A 22,393-nucleotide genomic window follows, 5' to 3' on the forward strand; every position below is an offset into this window, starting at 1 on the left:
GCAGCCAGTGAATCACGGAAAAGCTTGTAAAGTTACAGAGTTCTCCTTCACAGCACAATCAAAGCAAGCCAGAGACTCACACCAGCACCTCTCCCCTGACTCCTATTTAACCTGAAATTATTCCTTCACCCTCTCCCCACCACACTCGCTGCTGAGAAAGTCACTCTGTTTCATCTGCTTGCTAAGGGTCCACTAATGGAGATTCTTTAAGGATCTGGAAGGTCACCTGTACCTGCCTCCTACCACGCTCCTTGCTGCTACAAAAGCAGGCAGCAACAACTTTCAGCAATATGCTACAGAAAAAGAAGGAAAAAAGAATTATTTTTCAAGTTCTGAAGTTGCTCATTTACAGACCTCGTAATTCAAATGGATACCTACACGTGTAGAAATTAGCAACCAGTAGTGAAAAGCTGGGTGAAAGGATCTCTCTTGAACTGGACGCTATTTTGGAAGGTTTATCGCTGTACTGAAGCAAATGAACACGTAGTACCGGCCAGACACGAAAGCACACGGTAGCGTTTCCAAGAGCGTGGCCGTCAGGGCTCACTCCCTATAGAACTCTACGGCAGCTCTGCAATGATCTTACTGAAAACAGTTTTGGTCAACAGTGAGTGATCACCCCCGGGGGGCAGCTGCGCTCTGCACCCGTGCAGGGGTACAATCACGCGATGGGGACAGGTTGCAGCAACACGGCCCTGGGAGGGCCCCTCACAGCTGCAGGCCCCGGCAGCCCGGACCCCCGCGCTGCCATACGTCAGCCCAGAGGAGACCGAGCGCCAGCGTGTTGACGGCGTGTCCCAGCGAGAGGGGCGCGTATTTCACACAGCGATACACAGAAAGCTGATGAGATGAAAAACAAACCACAGGAGAGCAAAATTTAAAAAATGTCCTAAAATGTGCATTTTATTCCATATCATTATACAATGTTTACATACAGGTATACTTTTAAAACTGCTCAAAGAAAGTGTGAAAAAAAGTGAGGCGAATATCGGTTTATAAATTCCTCCCCCTCCCCCAGATCCACACAAATAAAATACATTTTAAAACAATCTCTTCCAAATTTATGTTTTCTCCTGAATTTATTGAATCTTTCATTTCAACATGAAAAATACAATCGAATGAACACTCAAGGTGAAATGCTGACCTACACTTCTGTATTGAGTTGCAAGAACATGATTTCAAACCTCCAAAAGCCTTCACTTTTCTCTGTTGTCTACATACCTTCGTTTTATTGAATTAGAAGGCACAGAAAGTCCGAATTCTCACAGATCAGTAAAATTCTGATAAAAATAAGTTACTGTGCTGGACAACTCCTGACTTGTCTGATATCAAACAAAAGACTTCAGTAGAACCTTTTGTTTGAAATAGCACCATTTCCACCTGATCTCTCCTGAACATGCATCAAGCTCCTTGCTAAAAACTGAAGATGGCACTTGAGGTGGGACACTCTTCTGCCACAGCCAGGATTCTTCAAAAGACTAAGCATACTGAATTGCTGAACTCTCTACAAAGTGTAGGTAACATTTTTGTTGGGAAATGGCACATTTAAACCATAATATAATATCGCTTAACCCGCATATGGCTTGCCCATTTTGGTGTTCCCCTGACCCCTGCCTGATAATTTAGCAGATGTTCTTGTGACTGCGGTGAAACTAAAATAAAGACACGTTTATGGGGTTTCACGGCAAGCAGGTGTAAAAATAATAAGACAAATAATGTGGTTGCTGCTAAGAAGGTTTTCACATGTTGTTTAACTCCAGTAAAGTTTGATCCAGCATCTGATGCATACTAAGGTTTTCTTCTTTGGCATGCGCCACTTTCTCTGTTGTGGGATTAGAAAATTAAAACATGAATAGCAGTTCATTGGAGGCACTGATTCTCAGAACACGAAGGCATGCAATCATCATTTCTACGGGAGGGTTTAGATAGTTAAGAAATGTGCATGCTCATAAATACCGGTGTCCCCAGACAACATAACTAGAGATAATTCTGAATTAATAAAACAAATGATAAGTAATGCAAGTTTAGAACTGTTGGCAACTGCATTTGTTAAGAAAATGCACAGCCAACAGAGACACAATGCTTATGTGTTCTTTGCTTATAGGAATGGGGGATGGTGAATGGTTTGTTTGTTGTTCGGTGTTTTGTTTGTTTTTGGTTTTTTTTTTTTTTTTTTTGAAGTAGAGCAATAATGAAAATAGTTATTTTCTTTGCAGATCCATGCTTTAAGTTTCATGTAATTCAGAACTTGCAAAGAACAAAAAAAATCAAAACTAATCACTTCTTCAGTGAAGTGACCTTTAAGAAATTTATTTCTTCTAGAAAATAAATAAAATCGAAGTTAATAGCTTTATGTTGCATGCACACTTTTATAGGACAGTCATGTAACACACTTATTTGTAAAATATATGAGCACAATGTTCTAGAGCTGCGCCCTACCGGAGTCCCGCAATTGTAACTCCACACTAATGCAAGCATACCTTTAAACTGACCGCGTATTTTCAGATGGAGCTCCCATTCCTAGGGGTTTTTGGTGGTTTTTTGTTATTTGTTTGGGTTTTGTTCTTTTTTTTGTTAAGTCAGATACAAGCCCAATTCATAGTAATGCAAAATTATTGCATTAAAGTCTCCCGATAACAGAACAGCTGTAAGTATCCTTTATGTTGGTTTTGAAATACAGAAAACACGAACCCGTATGAACATTTTTCTCTCATCCACATTCCAGTAAAAATCTCAGGGCCAATTCATGAAGTCAGGTAAACTGAGCACCTCTCCACAAGGCAAGCTATTACTTTTTGGATACTCTTAGCTAAATGCTGTAGCTGTTTACTGAAGTGGAAAGGAGCTATTGCACAGCCAACAAGGTTACTGCTCCTCCAAAGCAGGTGTGCATACAGAGAACGAGAAGCCTCATTCAGAAGAAGCATTTTCATATTTTTCCAACAAAAACTGAGAATTTAATCCAATTTACCACAGAGTCAACAGCCTGAAAAAAATCAATTTCTAGGTTTCTTACTGATTTCTACATTTACTGATTCACTTAATTCACCGATTTAAGGAAATTTGGAAGAAGCAGTTTTTAAACAAGTTAAGAATGGTCACACTAAAGTTTAATCCTCATTCAATGCCAGCTTTAGTTCATTAGTTAGGCGACTGTTTTGCTCAAGTTGCTGGTAGAGTTGGTCTGTACAGGCAGCAAGCAGGTTAGAAGGGGAAAAAAAGAGGCAGAATGAAGACAGATTAGACAGAGAAAACAGTTACGTAAGAGTTAATAAAGAAACCGGTCACACCACAGACAGTTCAGTAACATACAGAGAAACATTTTACCTTTGTTTCTAAGACCTCTAGCAATTCAATAGCTACTCCACGGAACAGCTACTACAACCTATGAAGAACTGGCTAAGACTCCTCTTGTGGCAAAACTGCTGTGAGACAGGCAAGTGGGAACAGAAATGGAAGAACTGCAGCTAGATTCCTGGAAGAACCAAGTCCCGCTTTAATCTTTAGGTACAGTGTGTGGAAGACTTGTTTTACAAGTGCCATTTTTCCTTGTAAACTGTTTAAGATGTGGTGGAACCTCATCTGTCAGTGGAGGGAAAGCAACTGCATCTCAGCCAGGGTAAGGAGCAGCAGGAGTGATCGGTGCAAACACCGCTACGTCTGACTCGGCCCGTACTCCCTTCCTGGGGCATCTGACAGCTGAAATGGTGTTGCTGGTAGGGAAACGTCCTTCTGTTACTGGTGTCGACACTCTGACACCTCTAGATTGTCCAGCTGTACTTTGAAAGAAAGCATTCAGTGAAAGTGAAACAGAAGCATGAAAACCTGTGTTGCTCTAATACAGCAAACGGAAAAGACTGTTCACGTTCAAAGGGAACAGCCACAGCTCTGTGTGGCAGGGCATTTAATAAGGATTGTTCTGCAGAACGTTCCATGATGGGCTTTGACCATCTCGTTTTCTCAAATTGTCCATTTTCCTCTCAGCAGCCTAGACTCAAACGGCACTCCCGACCTCTTGATCCCAGACTATTCCCCTACAGGAAATGACTGCTTCTGGCTCCTTTCCACCAGCTTCCAGAAAAATCCTCTTCCCCTGCAGGCTCTGGGTGCAGCAACGGCAAAGCCATGCAGCGAGCCGGTCCGCAGGACACGCTTGCATGGTGGGCGGCAGCTCCTGACGGCCCCGGCTCCTGCGGCTTGGCACAGCCAGCGCGCACTACAGGGCCCTCAGCCCGCGCCGCTCCCCAAGCAGCTGGGTCCTGTCTCTCTCATCACAGTAGTGTCGTATGTATGCGGAAAAAACATCAAGACCTCAGAGTAACTAAAATTTCACTGTTTGGCAAAGCCGTTGTTCAAACATGACAACATAACTTGAAGTAAGAGGCTGATGCCTGCCTTCACCACACAAACCTCGCTCTCTGCCCGAGGCAGACTGACAGCCTTTCCCAACATCCGAGCTGGGGCTGCAGGCCCAGGTAAAGCCTGGGAAGCCCTTCCCGAGCGTACAGCAGCCCCCGTTGCCCCCGGGCAGCTGCCTGGCCGCCATCCACCCCAGAGGTGAAGCAGAGGGCCGGGCCCCGCCTGCAGCCACCGCAGGGAGCTCAGGCTCCGGCACGGAGCCCCCGAGGCTCAGCCTCAGCACAGCGCCCAGGCAGGGGCCACCCCAGCCAGCCCCGCGCCCGCTAACAACCTCAGGTACCCGACCAGCTACATGTGGCTAGACCTTGTGGAATGTACCACGTAAAGGCCAGCTCCAACCAGGGCAAGGGTGCTAGAACATGCTGCAATGAGGGAACACCGCGGCGGGGCCAGCTCGAAACCCTCTACACAGTCACCGAGGACCTGCCCAGCCCAGTCCTCTGCCCAGCAACTCATCACCCTACAGCACAGAGCGCCTGTCATGTGTTTGAAGGAAAAGCAAGGACTGACACTGAAGTTCAATATTACTGTGTTAAAAATCACCAGGTTTACACTGGATTTTGCTTTTTTGACTTCTTTTAAGAAACAACAGTATCGCAAGGAATTGAGGGGAAAACCAGCAGTGCCGACACAATAAACCAGAACACAATAGATGAAGGAGCTGGAGCTGCTACAGCCGAGTGTCCGCAGACTGCATTCCCTGAACTGAACTTGGGAAGTTAACCACGGCAGCTCCAGTCACTTTACAAACGCTTATCCCATTGTGTCTGGTTAACCTTCACACTAAACATTTTACTTTTCACCTGCAACACACACAGTGTATAAACCCACTTACTATATCTCAACAGAGAAGTAGTAAGCTGAACTTTATTATCTGGACTACCTGTAACTGCTGACATACTCTGGCTATGGGGAGAAGCCCAAGTACAGGATAACACCAGGACACGTGTCATGGGATAAAAAACTGGGATGAGATGAAGTTACCCAAGCATGGCAGGGGAGTAAGAGAACACATCTGTTTGCGGGCCTTACTTGGAACACAAGTTTTGGGGAGGGCAGAAAATCTAGCCTGCACTTCACTGCTGAATAACTTTGAAGTTGAACAAGAAAGCCGTGTTTACATTCTTCTACTAGCTAAAAACTAAAACTCAGGTATGCTATGATGAGTTTATTTAGCTGTGGTGACTTAGGAACTTCAGCAATATATACAGCAACAGGCATGATCAGGAATCAACCCAGTTTAAACTGATTCACTTTAACGTGAACTGGAAAACAATTTGTTTTCATTGTGAAGAAAATGAAGTTAAAACAATGCAATAAACTCTCCAGATGCAAATAACAGTACAAAAAAAAGGCAAGGTGTCAGTATTTAATGCTTCATCCTTAATTAGGCACTACCTAATCAGCTGAAAGCCAATGTTTAGGCCTTCAAACCTGCAATCTGTACATTCCACTTCACAGCAGAAACATTTCATTAGTAGTGTAATGATGAGTTTTCTCCTACTCCAGTTCTGAAACGTTTCTCAAGAGTGTGCAATTCAAACTCTGAAGCCTGAGCTAAGCAGAGAGTGGAGAACTACTGAAATGGCCCTGCTGAACTTCCAATCCTACCATGCTGCTCCAGAGAAGCATGTCGTGTAAAAACCCAAAAGCTAGCAGGCAATATCTTTGCAGAGTAACTGAAGTATGAAAAGGGGGAAAAATTTTTTGCAGGACATTTAAAAGACTATTTTTGGGTGAAAAAAATAATTTGAAGTTTTTGATACTGTCCCTTTAAATTTATCTCAGATATTTAAGTTAATGAACAAACACATTTATATAAAGACAAGAAGCCTTCAGCATCAAGCTAGAAGACAATTTCTGACTTTAAATGAAAAATCTGGTGTCAAGGACTTACTGCTCCCCCAGCCATGCTCCCATGACCAAACGACCCTGAGGAAGTAGCGTCTCTAAAAATTTTGGCCCAAGAATAACAGCTGAAAAAAATCTCCGTTACATCTACTCGCCATTTTATCTGCCTCAGATTTTGAGAAAGACCAAGATCAGAACTGGTCAGTTTTGACCTCAAAATACCAACAGTATTGTGGAATTGTGTACTCTCACCCCATAGACTGCTGTCACTGGCTTTGCATTGTCAACATTCAGGCAAAAGTGTTTGTAGCAAAAAAAAAAAAAAAAAAAAGAAACACAAAAAAAGGATCTAAATCCCTAATGGCAAAAAAAGCAAATTTTATTAGTAACTGAAATAATTATTTAAATAACTTAAATAAAAGGCAAGGGAATAGCAAAAGGGATACAGCTGGGATGTTTATTTTACATTGAGAGATGTAGAGTTTCTGTACAGCAGAGCACAAGCAGAGCATGTTCTGAGCCAGGTGCTAGAGGAACAGAGTCAACTAAGCTAGAAGACAGGACAATGAACCCATGAAACATCCAAAGCTTGGAAAGATGTTTTGTCCAGCCTGATGAAGATGTCTTTGGAGAAGTGAAGCAAAGAAAATTATCTGCGTGAAAAGAAAAAGTGAGATAAGGTAGGAAATAAAAAAGGTGCAGTAAAGACTTCCAAAAAAGCAGGAACAGCACAGGCCAGCATGCCAAGATGACTACTAGATAAACACCACACCATGCCAGGACTGGAATGCTACAGTAGTGTCCTCATGTACCAGTAGAACACATTTTAAAGTCTGTTTTCCACTTAGAAATATCCCAATTTGAAGAAATACTGTAATCTCTGTACACAGAGGAGGAAAAAAAGAAATCCATTTGCTTGATTAGCCACTAAGCAAAAGCAGATGTTGGGAGGGTGGGGGGAATTAAAAAATACAGTAAAATCAAAGCAGACAAAATTAGATCCCCACTAAAAAGTTGGGAGAGAAAGGGAGGGAAGTAATGAACAGATATAGGAATGAAAAAACGCAAAGAAAAAACATTTTAAAATATGGGTGCATGCAAACTACATTTCCATGTCTGAGCAAAGCTTATGCCTTGCTGAAAGCATGCTGGCTTCCCAAAACAAACCTTGAGACTAAACCATCGCATCTCGCAAGCACCCGAGAGCCACAACTCTTCCTCTTTCCCACGTCAACCGTACCAGATTCATGCAAGTAAGGTCTGAGCATGGGAAGGTGGGTTTAGCACAGCTGACCTCTGTTCAGAGTTTTAGGCTGATGTAAGAGCAGCCAGTTTGTATCAAACGCTGCGGAGACTAGTTACACCTTACAAGTGATCACTCTCCTGCTTTCCTGCTGCCTGATACACTCTTTATTGTTCTCCTTAGGACTAAAGTTGGTATAACCACCTTTTTGGTGTATGCAAAGTAAATTACTACTACCTCCCACCAAATATGCAGAAACAACTGACTTTTATGGGTTTAAATGGCAAAGTACTTTAAACCAATTCCCACACTTGTAATGCAGTGATAACAGCAGAGATTTTCAGAGCCTTAAGGAAATAGAGATAAGCACTTTCCACTGTCACTAACAGAGAATACAGCTAAACCTAATTTTCTTTAAAACTTTTGTAGGAACTTTGCCAGAGAAAAACTGTGACAGCAGATGAATACGCTCTGAATGCAACACATACCAAAGCAATTTTCTTTGGTGAAGTGAACATGACGGGCCCTGGTAGGCAATGCTTGAACAGAGGTGAACTGGAAGGGTGAACGCAGAGCTACCGACAAAGGGCAACCACAAGACACACGGATTGCAGATACAGAATGAAAGAGTAAACACGTGCTTATCAGGCAGCTTACAAAATCACCATGAGTATTTACCAGGCTAGGCACAACACTCACCCACACTCTGCCTCGGTAAAGAAACTGTTCATGGTATTTTGTACACCTAGTCTTGCAAAAATGAACGCATCTCCCGCTACAGAGGGAGTGTAATTTCACAAGGGCGGAACTGCGCAATCAAAGAGGGCAGGGAAGCAGGTGCAGGCACAAGCTGGGAAGACATTTACATGGAAGTCATATCGTTGAGGGCATGGTCCAGCTCCTCGCTGATGGCTTTGTACTTCAGTTTCTGAGCATAGAGCTCATCTAACATCCCCCAAGGGAAGGCAGAGGTGTGCAAAGAAATGGAGCGTGATCACGGGATGGAAGGTGCAGGTGGTGGCACAGGATACCATCCAGAAGCCGTAGGAAAGGGGAAGAGCAACAGAAAGAGGTGTTGCGACAGACAAAACAAAAGTTACAAAATTAGAGAAGAATTGAAAAAAAAAAAAAATCAACAGTGAATAATTCTACATGACAAGTTCATTAACTGCACTGCCAGTGGAGCAACCTGTGACACAGACAAAACTAAGAAAAAAGGCGTGCAAGAGAAGCAAAATCCATGTTTCGCTGTCCTGGATTTTTGTTTTAACATACATGAGGAGGGCACACAGGAGGCTTGGAAGAAAAGATCCAAAAACAGGACTCAAGGAGAATGCTACCATTTTACCACTTATTTTCTAGCAGTTTGTGTTTTTTGGTTTTTTTTCTTAGAAAACACTCTGGTTTGTGTGATGTCATAAACTCAGCTTCCTACAGCAATTTTTGTTCCTTCTGAACACATCTTCTCTGCTTCCTTCCTGAGTCAGCGATAAGTTCTCAGCAGCTACCTAGATATTTCATACCCTTTTTGCAGAAGTCAGCCTGCCATACCAAGCAATCAAGCTTCTTAAAATCCTAGACTTAGTTTAACGTGTCTAAATAGCAAACTCCATATAACATTTAATTACAAACCACTACTGAATTATTTTCTCTGGAGGTAGAAAGCACATGCAACTATTCTGCTGGAGTTCTGAAAGATTTATCAAAACCTTTAAACAAACCCTCTGAGGTTAAACAAGCTGTCCTCCTGATTCTCTATACAATCTATTTGCTTCACTGAAAAACAGCAACTGGTCTATGACACAGAATGCCTGCCCCTGACCAACACTTATCGCAGGAAAAAATTAGGTTAGCTTGCCACATTCCTAATTATTTCAAATGTAACACAGCTCTTCATCAGCTTTTTAGTAAGATAATAAAAATACTTATCATCTAATCATTTACCCTATACATTTCTATATCTCCAAGTAGAAAAGTATAAAGCAAAAAAATAGAAGTAGTCTTGAGAACACGAGAGAAAAAGGAACAGGCAAGAGCAAAACACTGTTCACCTGAAGCATTTAAGTCATCAGCACATTTCAACCTGAAAACGTTTTGCCTATTTCCCTATTGAGGCAGACCCATTTACATAAGCAGGACAAGTCAGGTGTGTAGAACTGGGTACTGAAAACAAAACAAACCCACAACAGGAGAATAAAAAAATCTGTATTTCCACCCTAAGTGAGAAAACAAAACCCCATACCTTCTAGGTCATCAATGCTCTTCTCCAGCTTGGTTACTGACCTCTCGGCAAATTCAGCACGGGTCTCAGCCTGAAGTCAAGACAAATACAGACTACTGTAGCAAATACACATAGTATTTACAAATAGAGGAACGAAAATTGAAATGAGAAAAAAAGGACAATGAAATGCAGCAAATAATAAGGCAATACTAATTTTCAGGAGATACATTTAACACCAAATCATCTCCAAAATGATTTGTTCATGCTTAAAGCGTCAAAGAAATGTTTATATTAGAAGAATCAAAGCTGCGCTGGAAGATGTGTTGTAAAGAACAGCTCGAATTTTACCTCCTTCAGTTTGTCAGTCAGGACTTTAATCTCCTCTTCATATTTATCTTCTTTCTGCGAGTACTGTAATTAGAAAGAGGATCGCTGATATTAGACCAGGTATTCTAAATATACCAGAAAACCCCACATTTGAGATTCTCTTCTAATAGGTCAACCGTATACAAGAAATTAACATGGGTATAACTAAATTAATTCCACTTACCAGACTGCAGTAATACACAGTTTATTACAAGAGCCAAACTTCCCTCGAGTTAATAGTCCAGTGCTATACGGTGGGAACTTTGAGTGGGAATTGGTAGCACAGTTTTAAAAACGAGTGGCATTTGGAGAAGTTTCATGTTGGCACACAAGTGCCATTTTGAGAGACACTCTATAAATAATATTTAATCCCGTCAGATTACTTAACAGAACATGTGGTCAAATAATACTGACCTATTTGGAACTGAAAGAAATACTAGGTTCTGGCACGAGCCAAATATAAACTCAGCGGTAAGTCCAGATGGCCTTGCTGCAATGCTGCAGTGACCAGCATATACAGAAAACCCCACAGGCGGTGCAGGTGACAACGTAAGGGACACATTCTCACGTAAGTCTCTAGCCTACCTTCTCAGCCTGAGCCTCCAGCGACTTCAGGTTGTTGGTCACAGTTTTCAACTCCTCTTCAAGCTCAGCACATTTGCTGTTATTTCGGAAGGAAGGCAGGAAAGGGGCGGATGGAAGATTCAGTCAAGCAAAAGAAACAGGAGAAAATAGGGGGAAAAGATAGAGAAAAAATGAAAACAATTACAGAGCAAAAGAACGGCCTCAAAAGCAGCTGAATCCATCACAGACTGAAAGCAACTCTTTTTGATGCCAAATGCCATTTCAAGTGTACGTTAAGACAACGACCAGACAGAAATTAGCTACAGTTCTTGGCTCACACAGAAATATTTACATAGCCTTTACACGTGAGACAGTTCAGCTTCTTTTTGGCTGCACAAAAGATCAGCTTTAAAGGTAAAAATGAATAAACAAACAAAAAATAGACAAAAGAAAACCACCAAAGCAAGATGCAAAGAGAGTAAAGAGCGTAGCGAGGATGTAGTTGTTACTACTGAGTGAGCTAACCGGCTATGGAAGCTGAGAGACTCGGGTTGCAGTTAAACCTAAAGACTGTTTATTAGTATCAGTACCTTATCCTCTGCAGCCATTAATGCTTTCAAGGTTTGATCCATTATTCTTAACTGTTCTTCCAGCTGTCGGACTTGGCTGTTAGTGAACACATGAAATGCACAAAAGCCATTCACAAAATCAGTGTGCAGGTACAGCATGCAGTGACAACACACACGCGCACACACATATGAACACATTTACTTTGGCACTGACTATTTATTTCGACCATTAGAGTAAATGAGCAAAACAGAGCTTGGAGCTGAACACGCAGTGTACTGCCAACGTTTCATGCTGTTACAGTTGTCTTGTAGCACCTCACACATCTCGGGGCAGCTCAACTCTTACCTTTCTGAGAGCTCAGCCCGCTCCTCAGCCCGCTCCAGGTCACTCTCGATGATCACAAGCTTACGAGCCACCTACCAGAAAAGGCAAATCACAAGTGGGGATATTACCTTGCTGCAGCACACGCCACCTGGTTCTAGAACCTACAAAGCAGGGAGCCGGGTCTCTTTCCCTTTTTTGGTCAACACATGAGTTTTGACTATGTGACAACTTCATTGTTCATTTCAGTCTTTACTATCTGGCAATTTTCAAGACCTCTCTTTCATTCACCAAAAAGCAACTTAGAAGTATTTTTCTCCCTAAGAGACCAGGGAATACTCTCAGCCATTTCAGTGGAAAGATCTGGACACAGATCTCCTGCCACCTTGTCCCCCGAAGTATCCAGGTGCCCATTCTTCCTTCCATAGCTGGGAAGAGTGGTGTTTGTGATCTTTTGAACTTAAATGGCAAAGCAGGGGGCGAGGGAGGATAACAAAAGAATTTACAGGCACAGCCTAAGGCGCTTTAGAAACAGATGACCTGCACTCAGGGACCGACCTCTTCATACTTGCGGTCAGCCTCTTCAGCAATGTGCTTAGCTTCTTTAAGCTGGATCTCTTGGATTTCCATCTTCTCTTCATCCTTCTGGGCTCTATTTTCAATGACCTTCATTCCTCTGAAAGACGTGAAAAACAGGAAATGCGAGGTTCAGGGCTTGCCAGTTTATCTCCAGCTCCACCACTACCAGAGCTGGACTTTCAGACAAGTGCATTAAGGTGGACGAAGCACATCAGATACTTGATTCTTCACACCATCGATCTAGCCCTGCGCGTTCACACCTCAGAGTTCAAAGGAAAGAAACCTGTCTTTGGAAGAAAGAAAATTTAATCTGTTTAGCTCTTACCGCAGTTCAACTGTGCTACTCCTTTTCATTTGAAACTGATGGAAAACAAGGTAAATAAAGGGTCTTTAGTCATCTTATTAGGACTTTAGAAGCAAGACATCTGTGCTTTTACACTCATCATGAAACAGCATGTTACAGCCCCTGCAGGACTGGCAGGCATTATGTTTATGGGCCAAACAGATTCCCCTGAGCTTTGCCATGTCAGAGCCCTAGCACACTGAAGCACTCTGCACTAGCAAAATTTAACTCCTTCATAACAGGGAACATTGCATATTGCCCCTTCCATGCATGTTTGACCCAAATTCTCTTAACGATTTTATAACACATCATGAGTCTCAGATGCTTTTCTTTTCAACAAGCTGCACTGTTCGTAAGGCAGAAAGAAACAAGCAGAATAGGTAGGTTTTTTTCCCCAATAAAAGGTACTATCACAGATATAAAATACAGTTGGTAGAAATAAAAGAGATCTTCTAAAGCTGCGACTCTTGAGTTCCTAACTTAAGTACTTCTGGAAATCCCAGCCTAAATCTGAAGGAATTATCATGCTTGCTCTCCTCTGCTCAGCTTCACGTACCAATCTTGCCAACAGGAGAACCAAAGCCTCCTCCAGCACTCTGCTGTTCTCCAGGTGAGATTTTCATCCCACAATGAATCCAAGAATCACCCAACAGCACAAGAGCACACGTCACCCTCAGAAAGTTGTTATCCAAATGGAGAAGCCTGGGCTGGGCCAAGCGGTTTTCACAGGACGCAGCATGATCCATCAGAAGCCCTACCCCGCTTAAATCATATCTTTACAACTGAGACACGAAACAGAATTCAAGCCTACACATTTTGGACAACAGAATTCAAGCCTACACATTTTGGACATCCCTACATAGACAAGATGTAACTGAAGTCCAGCTAGGCAAAGGAAGCGCAGACTACACCTGTTGAGACGTAGGAGCGATTAAATTTATTTCCTTAATCCACACCCTGGCAATTATCATCCTTGTCATAAGGGCAATGATCCATTTAAGAGCGGCCCCACCCACCTTTCACTCTCATCTGCAGCCTTCTCTGCCTCCTCCAGCTTCTGCAGGGCAGTAGCCAAGCGCTCCTGTGCCCGGTCCAACTCTTCCTCAACCAGCTGGATGCGCCTGTTCAGAGAAGCTACTTCACTCTCAGCCTGAGCACAGGAAGAACAGAAATTAATTAATTAATAAGGTGGCGCATATCACTTCCTGTAAAAGATTATCCCACGTACCTGCTAGTGCCACTTAATGGCACTTCAGTCATTTTTTACTTCTTCCCCTAAAAAGCCCATACACAGAAATGTATACATCCTCATTGAATTGTGAAGTTATTGCTTAACGGAGGAAAAAATGATTAATGCTTCCTTTAAATGAAGTGCATTAAGGAATGTACAATTTATACGAAAAAGAACAGCACCGGAAGATCTATGCGTCATTCCCCAAATATTTTCTGTTATTGCATTTGCAGACATGAACTTGTTATAGTCTCCCCTCCCGCCTTTTTTTTTTTAATCGAATCAACACAAACTAATTACCCCATTCTTCAACATTACCCAAAATGCTTTATTTATGAGTTCTGCAATATTTTGAATAAGAACTGTCCCAATATTCCCTTGAGTTCTGTAAGAAGGGTTCAGGATAAACATGCAAAACCACACCTAGATCAGCATTTGGAATGAGACAGCTAACACAGTGAGAGTGCACGGGAATGCCTAGGAAATGCCCCAGTTCACACTGGTTTTGGCTACAGGCAAGCTACGCAAGAGCTGACAAGGAGGGCACCAGCAGAGGCTGTATCTCAAAGGGGCCCCGACACAGGCAACAATCGCTTACACCACCTATCCGCCCCTCCCCCCAAGGCTGCCATCCTCAAACTTCCCCCGGATTTGCTCCTCTTGCATTACCTATTCACATCATTTTCTGTGGAGCCCTTGCAACTCATCCGCTTCTTATCATTACAAGCCTTTACTTCTGACACCCCCAAACCTACGCTTGCTTAATAAATTGCAGAGCAAGTTCCGTAACAGCCTTGTAGTAATCTCATTGTTAAACTTACTTTCAAAAGGATATTAAGCCCAAAATATATATAAACAGGTCATTATTCTACAAAGTTAATTACTTCCAAGAGTAACAGTTACTCCTAATTAGTACTGAAAATTATCTTGCTATATATGAGGAAGTACACATCTGAATTTTCTATGATATCTAGTTGGGTGGCGAGGTGGGTAGGGGTAGAAATAAACCCTCAATCCAAAGTAGATACCAGAAGGATCAGTTTGATCAGTTTGGTACTTTAATTAAAAACTTAGGGAACTGTTACTTGTTGCTTTTACTAACCAGAGGCAGCTGGATACAGCTGGCCACAGCTAGAATTTTGTTGTACGTAACACAAGTAAGAATAACTTACACATCGGACAAGTAGAACAACCTTTGACATCACAGTAACATTGCCCCGCCGGAATGATCAGAAGGGAAACTAATAATGTATTCGAACATTAATGAGTCTGCACAGTAAATGTGTAGAACTAGGAGTAGAAGTGACTTCACTTTTAGAGATCCCCATTAACCCAAATATAAAATCTTTAGAAATGTAATCAAGCAGTAGTACTCTATTTTCAGACTTCTGGCTTCAAACATGAGAATCTGAACATTCCCATTTGAGAAAGAAAACCACCTTTTGTAAACGTTACCCTTAAGAAATGTTTAATGTTACACGTTAATTATTACCACGTCAAGACTCCTCATCGCGATAAGGGCATATAATACGCTTCGAAAACAGAGGGCGACTAAAGTCCAGGTGCCTTTCCCGGGGCAGCGAGGCAGTACGGGCTCAGCAGCCGGCGGCAGCGCAGTCGCCCCGTGCAGAGCAGGGCTCCCTCCTTACACGGCGAGGCAGGAAAAACACTGGGGCACTCCCACAGCCAACAGACAAACATAACCTCCTGCGGTTTTGCCGTAGCACTTATACGCCACATACTTTTACAATGAGCGATGAGATGGATAAGTTACCATCGGGTGTTAATTATTACCATTGTAAGAGCGATTCTGTTTTCCAGAAGGAAGAAAAATGCATTCTGAAAACACGATTACCAACAGCCCCTTGAGATGCCTGTGCTCAACACAGATTCTTTTCTAAGGCAGCAGCTGCTAATCATAGCCTTGAAACTTTTAACGATCTGGTGTAACAATCAAAAGCTGTAAGGCGTGATACGTTTTGGCTACAGCTTTAGCTTTTTCATTGTTTGCATATCTGTACCTTGCACAGGAAGAAAAGAACCGAACAAAACAACCCTAGCTGGTCACATGCTATACATGTAAGGTGTGACACTAAGGGAAGGGTCAGACTCACACCTCAGTTTGCTTGCTGTAATATCCTCAAAGCCTCCTTCCTTAAGCATGCAGAAACACAGCTGCAACAGTAAAAAAAACCCTACATAGCTAGCATTATGGAAGACGCACAGATCTACATGTGTCTGTGAGTTCAGTTTTCTGCCTTTATTCACCCCAGCACTGACCCCTCCAAACAAAAACTTCAATCCCATGTAAATGTACTCTGCAGAATGCCACATCATCTGCACAAGCCAACTCCAGGGAAGAGACAAACATTAACCTGCAGGGTCCTAAGCCTTATAGCAAGGTGGCTGAGCCCTGAAGACAAAGCTTCACCAGCGCGCTGCAGTCACTTCTCCAGCACCATTCTTTCCGCCACAGAAGGTGACATGAAAGCTTCCCGTTTGAACGGGAATCCCTTAATACGTTGTTTAGAACAATATATATTACTGAAAATAGGACAATTGATGTCTTTTACTTCACCAAAGCTTAGAAAACAAATACAAGTATTTTTTTAAACATAGAAACCCTTATGAAACAAGTTAATGACTGTGACGTGATTCCCCACTGAAAAAAATGGATATGTGAAGTGACCTGCAAGAATGCAGTAGTTACACAAGTGTAAGGAGGCACATTTTGCCCCTTGGGAATATCACCTGCAAGCAATCAGAAGGCGCTTCCTTTGCACTTGCTGCCCAGAATGCGCACAAAGCCCCATATTGTAAGGGAACCCAATAATCACCATTTTTTACTATTGTAATAAGCTACATACATAAGAAAATTGTTCTTTTGCATCACCTTTATGCAACCACCGAAAACACTAAGCCTGCTGCAAAGGACACTACATTTTACAGTGGGAAACACCAAGTTACAGCTGCCACAACGCCCCGACACCCACGGCAGGGCACCCAGCCCCACCAGCTGTCCCGCCGTAAGTGCCCCCCACACCTACACGCGCCCGCTGCCCGCGGGAGCTGCTCACACCTCACCGTGTCTCTGCCCACGACGTGCCCGTGGCTCCTGCCCCGCCTGGGCCAGGCACGGCCACACGCCGAGCACAGTGTGGATGGCCAGTGCCAGGGACCAGGCCAGGGCCCTGCGGTGTTTCCGGACGCTGTGGGCAGCCCCCAGCCGCGGCCACCTCGGGCTCGGCCCCAAGCCCCCAGCCCCCTGGCCATCGGCACGCTGCCCCCCACAGCTGCACTCGTCGGGACGGGGTACGAAGGCAAGTGGCGCTCGCCAAGCCCCCCAAAATGTCACAAAAGCTCGCCCAGGCCCTCACACAAAGCGCCCGGTCTGACACCGGCCAAGCTCAGCCCCCCCGCCGGGCCGCGCCCAGCGCTGCGGGGCCGCTGCTCACCTGCGGGCCCGGGCCCGACCCCCGGATCTGCCCGCCCGGGCCTGGCCGCCGCCCGCCGCCGCGCCCGCGGGTGACCATCCCGCCGGCGGAGGCAGGGGCCGAGCCGCCGGGAGCCCCTCGGCCGCTCCCACCGGGCCGCGGCCCCCCAGCCGAGCCGAGCCGAGCCCGGCCGAGCGGGCGGCCCTACCTCCTCCCGCAGGGCCCGCTCCTGGTCCACCTCCCGCTGCAGGCGGCCCGCCCGCTCCTCGGCGGCATCTGCCTGCTCCTGCAGGCTGCGGATCTTCCTCCGCACGGCCTCCAGCGAGCTCATCGCCGCCATGCCCGCGCCTCGCCCGGCCTGCGCCGCCCGCCCCAGCCCCGGAAGTCCCCCCGCGCGCCGCGCACCGGGGCGGGGCTGCCGGCACCCGCTGGGAGCGGCGCGGCGCACCCCGGGGCGGGCACCGGGGCAGGCGGCGGGCGGAGGCGGCGGGCGGAGGCGGAGGCGGCGGGCGGAGGCGGAGGCGGCGGCGGAGGCGGCGGGCGGAGGCGGAGGCGGGCCGCGGCCGGGAGGGGGCTCCGCGGCGGGGCAGGGCCGGGCGGGGCCGGGGGGGCGGTGGCCAGCGCCAGGTGGGCGCGCTGGGGCGGCAGCGCCCCCTGGCGGCGCGGGCGGGTCCCCGCGGGCCGGGGCCGGGACCCGCCGCCTCCCCCCCGCAAACCGCCGCCGCAGCACGGGCGGAATAACGTGGCACGGAGCGGCCCGTCCGCCCCGCCCGCCGCTGCCCCCGCACGGGGAGGCCGAGGCAGTGTGGGGTGAGTCAGGCCGGGGCGGCCAGGCTGCCTCGCCCCCCCGCGCAAGACGACTTCCCCCGAGCCGTCCCTCCCTGCCTGCCCCTGGTGCTCCCTGCCAGCCCCTGCCCCTGGCCCGGGCCCTCCCTGAGCCCTGCCCCTACCCAGCCGGGCAGGGCAGACGCCGGGGCAGCTGCAGTGCCAGGCAGACCCCGCGCGGTGCCAGGAAAGAGGTGCCCGGGCAGTGCCAGGCGGTCCCAGGCCCACCATGGAGCACAGCACCCACCTGGGGAACACCCGCCAGCCCCCACCGGGGGGGCGGCTGCAAACACCGTGCTCAACTGCCCCCGAGCACTGTCTTCCAGCGAAGGAAAATGGCAGCGGGGTTGGTTAGAGAGGTCTCTCGCTTCACACAGGGACTCTAGCAGCCTTTCTCCTGCCTCCATCCCAGGCCAGCCATTCCCAAATAGTCTGCATACTTTTCCTTATAAGGAATATCTCCCCTGGATCTTTGTGCGGTTCCTTTGAACCAGTTAACTAAACGTCCTGCTAGGAAGCTGCCTCTCATCCCGCAGCCTCGCAGAGGACCGAGGACATCTGATCCACATTACACACAACCTTTCCCGCTCCCATGCACCCTTATGTTAAGTTCTTGAGTTCTCTTTCAAAGTTATACAACCTAACTCCCATACTGAATTTAAACCTTTTTAACCCTTTGTTCATTTTAGAAGTAAAATGAGACAAAAGCATGCTGTCCTTCACGCTAAGCTGTTTTTGGTAACATTTCCCCTTCTAAAAGTACCCTTCCTCCCCCTGACATGCTTTGCTTGCTTCATCCGTGGCGGCTCCTCTTTCTATTACGGCTTTGAGGTTAATTTTTAAATGTATAGGAAAAGGACAGTCACTACTTTGGAAACACCATGGTTTCACCTAAGCCTGTAATTCAGGCCAGAGATCTACCCAGTGAGAACCGACGGAACAGCAGCAGCCGCCATAGAGATCTGGACCTTGACTGCAGAGACAATAAACTCGCGCGGTTCCGTGCATGCAATCCATTAAATGCATGTCAGGGGCAGACAGGTGGGTGGGATGAAGGCCTGGGAGAGGCACAAGCTCTTGCATTATTACCATATAAAGTGCTGAGCTATATATAACTCCCAGCCTGCTCCCAGGATCCCTGTCCTCTGAACTGCAAGCTTAGCAAGTATCATCTTCCGGACGATTTTCTCTCACACGAGACTGAACTTTTCTTTGACAAGCCCAACAGTTCCAGTGATTTTCAGGAAAAAACAACCTAGGAGAGGATCTTTTATCTCAGGGACCAGCCATACACCAAACTAGTAACAGCTCTAACGCATGCCTGCCTAGGAGCACCGTTCTTGACAGAACTGGCAGCCCCTGCTCTTCTGGACCTCCCTCTCCTGCATCTAGTTGCTAGTAACTCTCCGATTCCGCTTAATTTTCAAGGCAGTGTTGTTCCAGCCTCAGCCGTTTTCCCCATCACCTGAACAGATAATCCACTCTTTCTTTACTTTCACATCTAGAGCGGCAAGTACCCATGAAAAGCACGTGTCGACTGCACAGAAACCCAATCAAACACCTCTGACAGTGTGCAAACCTCATGCAAGGAGGCAGTGCTGTGTTTCCCGCTTCCCTGCCCAGGAGGTGCCTGGACCCTGCCCTCTGCAAAGCTTTGGAGTGCTGCTTGGTAGGAGTCCTGGCTGTCCTGTGCAGAGATCGTGTGGTTCCTGTGCTGGGGTGGTGGTGAAAGGGATGGGGGTAACTTACATCTGTGGCCTTTTTGTCAGCCAGTTCCAACTTTTCCTGTGCATCTTTAAGGGACTCGGAGTATTTGTCCAGCTCATCCTCAGTGGCCTTCAGCTTCTTTTGTAGAGCCACCAGCTCGTCCTCCAGCTGTGATACGGGTGGAAAGCGGTGGAGAGGGGAGGGCGGGCAGGAAAAGGTGCAGCAGGCAACGTGATCGTGCAAAGGGAGATGTGCGAGTGCAGAAGAGACAGAAGAGGACAGAGAGAGAGAGAGAGAGAGGAGAGACAGTTAGATTCAATTTGCTTGCGGCAAGGGCACGATACCTTGGCAGCATTCTCCTCTGCAGAGAGGAGGCTATCCTCAGACTTGTGTAGCTCTTCCAGCACTTGGTCCCTTGCATCCTCCGTCACATGCAATTGCTTTTCCAATTGCACAATGTCATCCTCTAACTAGGTGCACAAGAGGAAATACAATGCACAAACATGTTTCTCCCTGGGCTCAGAAAAGTGGGAAATTAATTTTTAAATCCCTCTCCCTTCTTCCCTCCTCCTTCAGGATTCTCCCAGAAACGTGCAACCAGTGTGCCCCCCTCCCGCAAACGAATAAAGCCCCAGGTGTAGAAGAGGCGGGCTGGAGAAGGCCCGGAAAATGGGACACGGGAATGGCAAGGGGGCAGGCAGGCGGCCGGGATCGGACAAGCCTGCTGGAGGGGACGAACAGCTTTAGGGGCCCTTCGCCAACCGGCAGCACGCCTGGCCGTTGCTGCCCGGGTTCCCGGGGCAGCCTGTCCCCCCCATGCCCTGGGACAAAGGCCCGGCGGCCACGCGGCTGTCCCCCGGCCCGGCTGCCGGCTGGGGCGCGGGGGGGGCGGGGGGGCGCCTGCAGCCGGGCTCCGGCCCCCCCCGCCGGGGGAAGCGCTGCCCGAGGGAAAGTTCAACCAGTTCCGCAAGGAGCGGGGTGGGGATACGGGGTGCGGGGGGGAGGGGGGGAATCAGCCGGGAAGCGCAGAGCCCGGCGCTGGCCCGGGCCCCGGTGCAGACCTGCTTGCTCCTCTCCTCCGCCGCCTTCTTATCCGCCTCGGCCTGCTCGGCTCTGTCCAGGGCGTTCTCCTTGTCCAGCTTCAGCATCTGCATCTTCTTCTTGATGGCATCCATGGCGGCGGTGGGCTAGGCGCGTCCCCGCGCGAGTGGCTCCGAGGGGGACGGGTGCGGGACGGGCGCGGGGCTGCTCCGTGCGGGACGCGGCGCCGGCCGAGTGCGAGCGGCGGGCGGGCAGCGCCTCACAGATATGCCCTTTCCCAGGGGGCTGACTGCATTCCTCAAGACATCCAATACTTTTTTGGAAAGGGCTTTCCCCCCCCCCCCCCCCTTTTCCCCTCCTCCCTCCCGCCCGGCCCGGCCCCGCTCCCCTCCCACGCCCCCCGCCGCTCCCACTCGCCGCCCGCCCCCCGCCCGGCCCGATGCCTGTATATGGGGTGCGGCGGCCGGGCCCCGCCGCGGGTCCCGAATAGGCAGGACGGGACGGCCAGGAGGAGAAAGGGGAAAAGAAAAGAAAAAAAAAAGAAAAGAGGAGGAAAAAAAAAAAAAAGAGGAGAGAAAATAAAGAAAAGAGAAAAAAAAGTATCAAGCCGGAACCCGGGGAGGGATGAGGCACGGGCTCCCGGGTGCCACCGGCCCCGTGCTGCAGCCGCCCCCCGCCCGGAGCCCGGTGTGTGTTACAGCAGGAGGGTGGCGGCGGTGGGGGGGCTGCGGGGGGCAGCTGGAGGGGCAGGAAGGGGTTAACTACATCTACGTACGGAATGAATGCGATTTGAGACCTTTCCGCCGGCAGGCTGAGGCGGGTGTGTGTGTGTGTGGGGTGGTGGTGGGGTATCTCTCCTGAGCAGCCGGGGTGCCGCAAGTGCGGGCGGCGGGGTGCTGGGCCGGGGGCAGGCGGGCACGAAGGCCAGACTTGGCGGCGAGGGCAGGGCCTCCGCCGGGACCCACAGCGAGGGGGAAGGGGGACCCCGGGCACGGCAGGGCTCTCCGCTAACACCACGGTGGTGCTGGGACAGAGCGGGGCTGCGAGGGGCTGCCAGTCCCCCTCTGCCCGTCCCCCTCTGCCGAACCCGGCGGGGGCTTCGCGCTCTGCAGGGAGGTGCGCACATGCTGCAGGCACCGAGCTGAAAAGACGAGGCAGAGGGGAGTGACAGCACCCCTCACCGGGTCATTGGTGGGAGTTACAGCACCCCTCACCCCTCACTGGGTCGTGGTGGTGGTGATTTACAGCACCCCTCACCGGGTCGTGGGGGGGGGGAGTTACAGCACCCCTCACCCCTCCCTGGGACAGTGGCAGGCCAGCGGCCCTCCTAGGGGCAGCCAGGGCCACGAGGGATGGAGCCCAGGAGAAGTTGGGATGGAACTGGCTGGAGTGGCGGCCTGCACCCTCCCCCTGCGATGCCAGAGAGAGACAGGCAGCAGAGAGAGAATTAACAAAATAACATGTAATTAAGTGGAGAACTATTTTTGCTTCTGGCGGGTCTCACACAGTCTCATCGGCACAGAGTGAGCAAGACGCAACATGCTTCCTCCCCGCGACGCACGCTCCCTGGTACAGCAGGGAACGCGCACAGCCCTGCACCAGCCCCGCAGGATTTGGGCTGCACAAAGAGAAAATTAAGCAGCCTCTTTGTCTGCGCTCAGTACTTGCAGCAGAAAAT

The 22,393-nt window shown here is 48.1% G+C and overlaps 1 protein-coding gene across 28 annotated transcripts; it reads right to left on the reverse strand.

Annotated features, from left to right (window-relative positions):
- Nucleotides 1–876: 876 nt before the first annotated feature.
- Nucleotides 877–21,004, reverse strand: TPM1 (tropomyosin 1). Of its 28 annotated transcripts, none has more exons than XM_056345844.1 (10): nucleotides 20,736–20,993; nucleotides 20,019–20,144; nucleotides 19,717–19,842; nucleotides 13,494–13,627; nucleotides 12,114–12,231; nucleotides 11,580–11,650; nucleotides 10,686–10,761; nucleotides 10,083–10,145; nucleotides 9,756–9,825; nucleotides 877–1,822 (listed from the first exon to the last, which is right to left on the reverse strand). In XM_056345844.1, exons 1-10 carry the CDS (start codon nucleotides 20,847–20,849, stop codon nucleotides 1,740–1,742), a joined length of 981 nt encoding a protein of 326 aa, XP_056201819.1. In that variant the 5' UTR covers nucleotides 20,850–20,993; the 3' UTR covers nucleotides 877–1,739. The 28 variants fall into 28 exon arrangements, with proteins under 28 accessions (XP_056201819.1, XP_056201795.1, XP_056201797.1 ...); XM_056345825.1 differs by lacking the exons at nucleotides 877–1,822; nucleotides 20,019–20,144 and adding exons at nucleotides 6,632–6,923; nucleotides 8,380–8,458 and having other exon boundaries at nucleotides 20,736–21,004; XM_056345829.1 differs by lacking the exons at nucleotides 877–1,822; nucleotides 19,717–19,842 and adding exons at nucleotides 6,632–6,923; nucleotides 8,380–8,458 and having other exon boundaries at nucleotides 20,736–20,999.
- Between the last annotated feature and the right edge of the window lie 1,389 nt (nucleotides 21,005–22,393).

This window comes from Falco biarmicus, chromosome 7 (genome assembly GCF_023638135.1).
Source record: "Falco biarmicus isolate bFalBia1 chromosome 7, bFalBia1.pri, whole genome shotgun sequence".
Classification (NCBI taxonomy): Eukaryota; Metazoa; Chordata; class Aves; order Falconiformes; family Falconidae; genus Falco; species Falco biarmicus.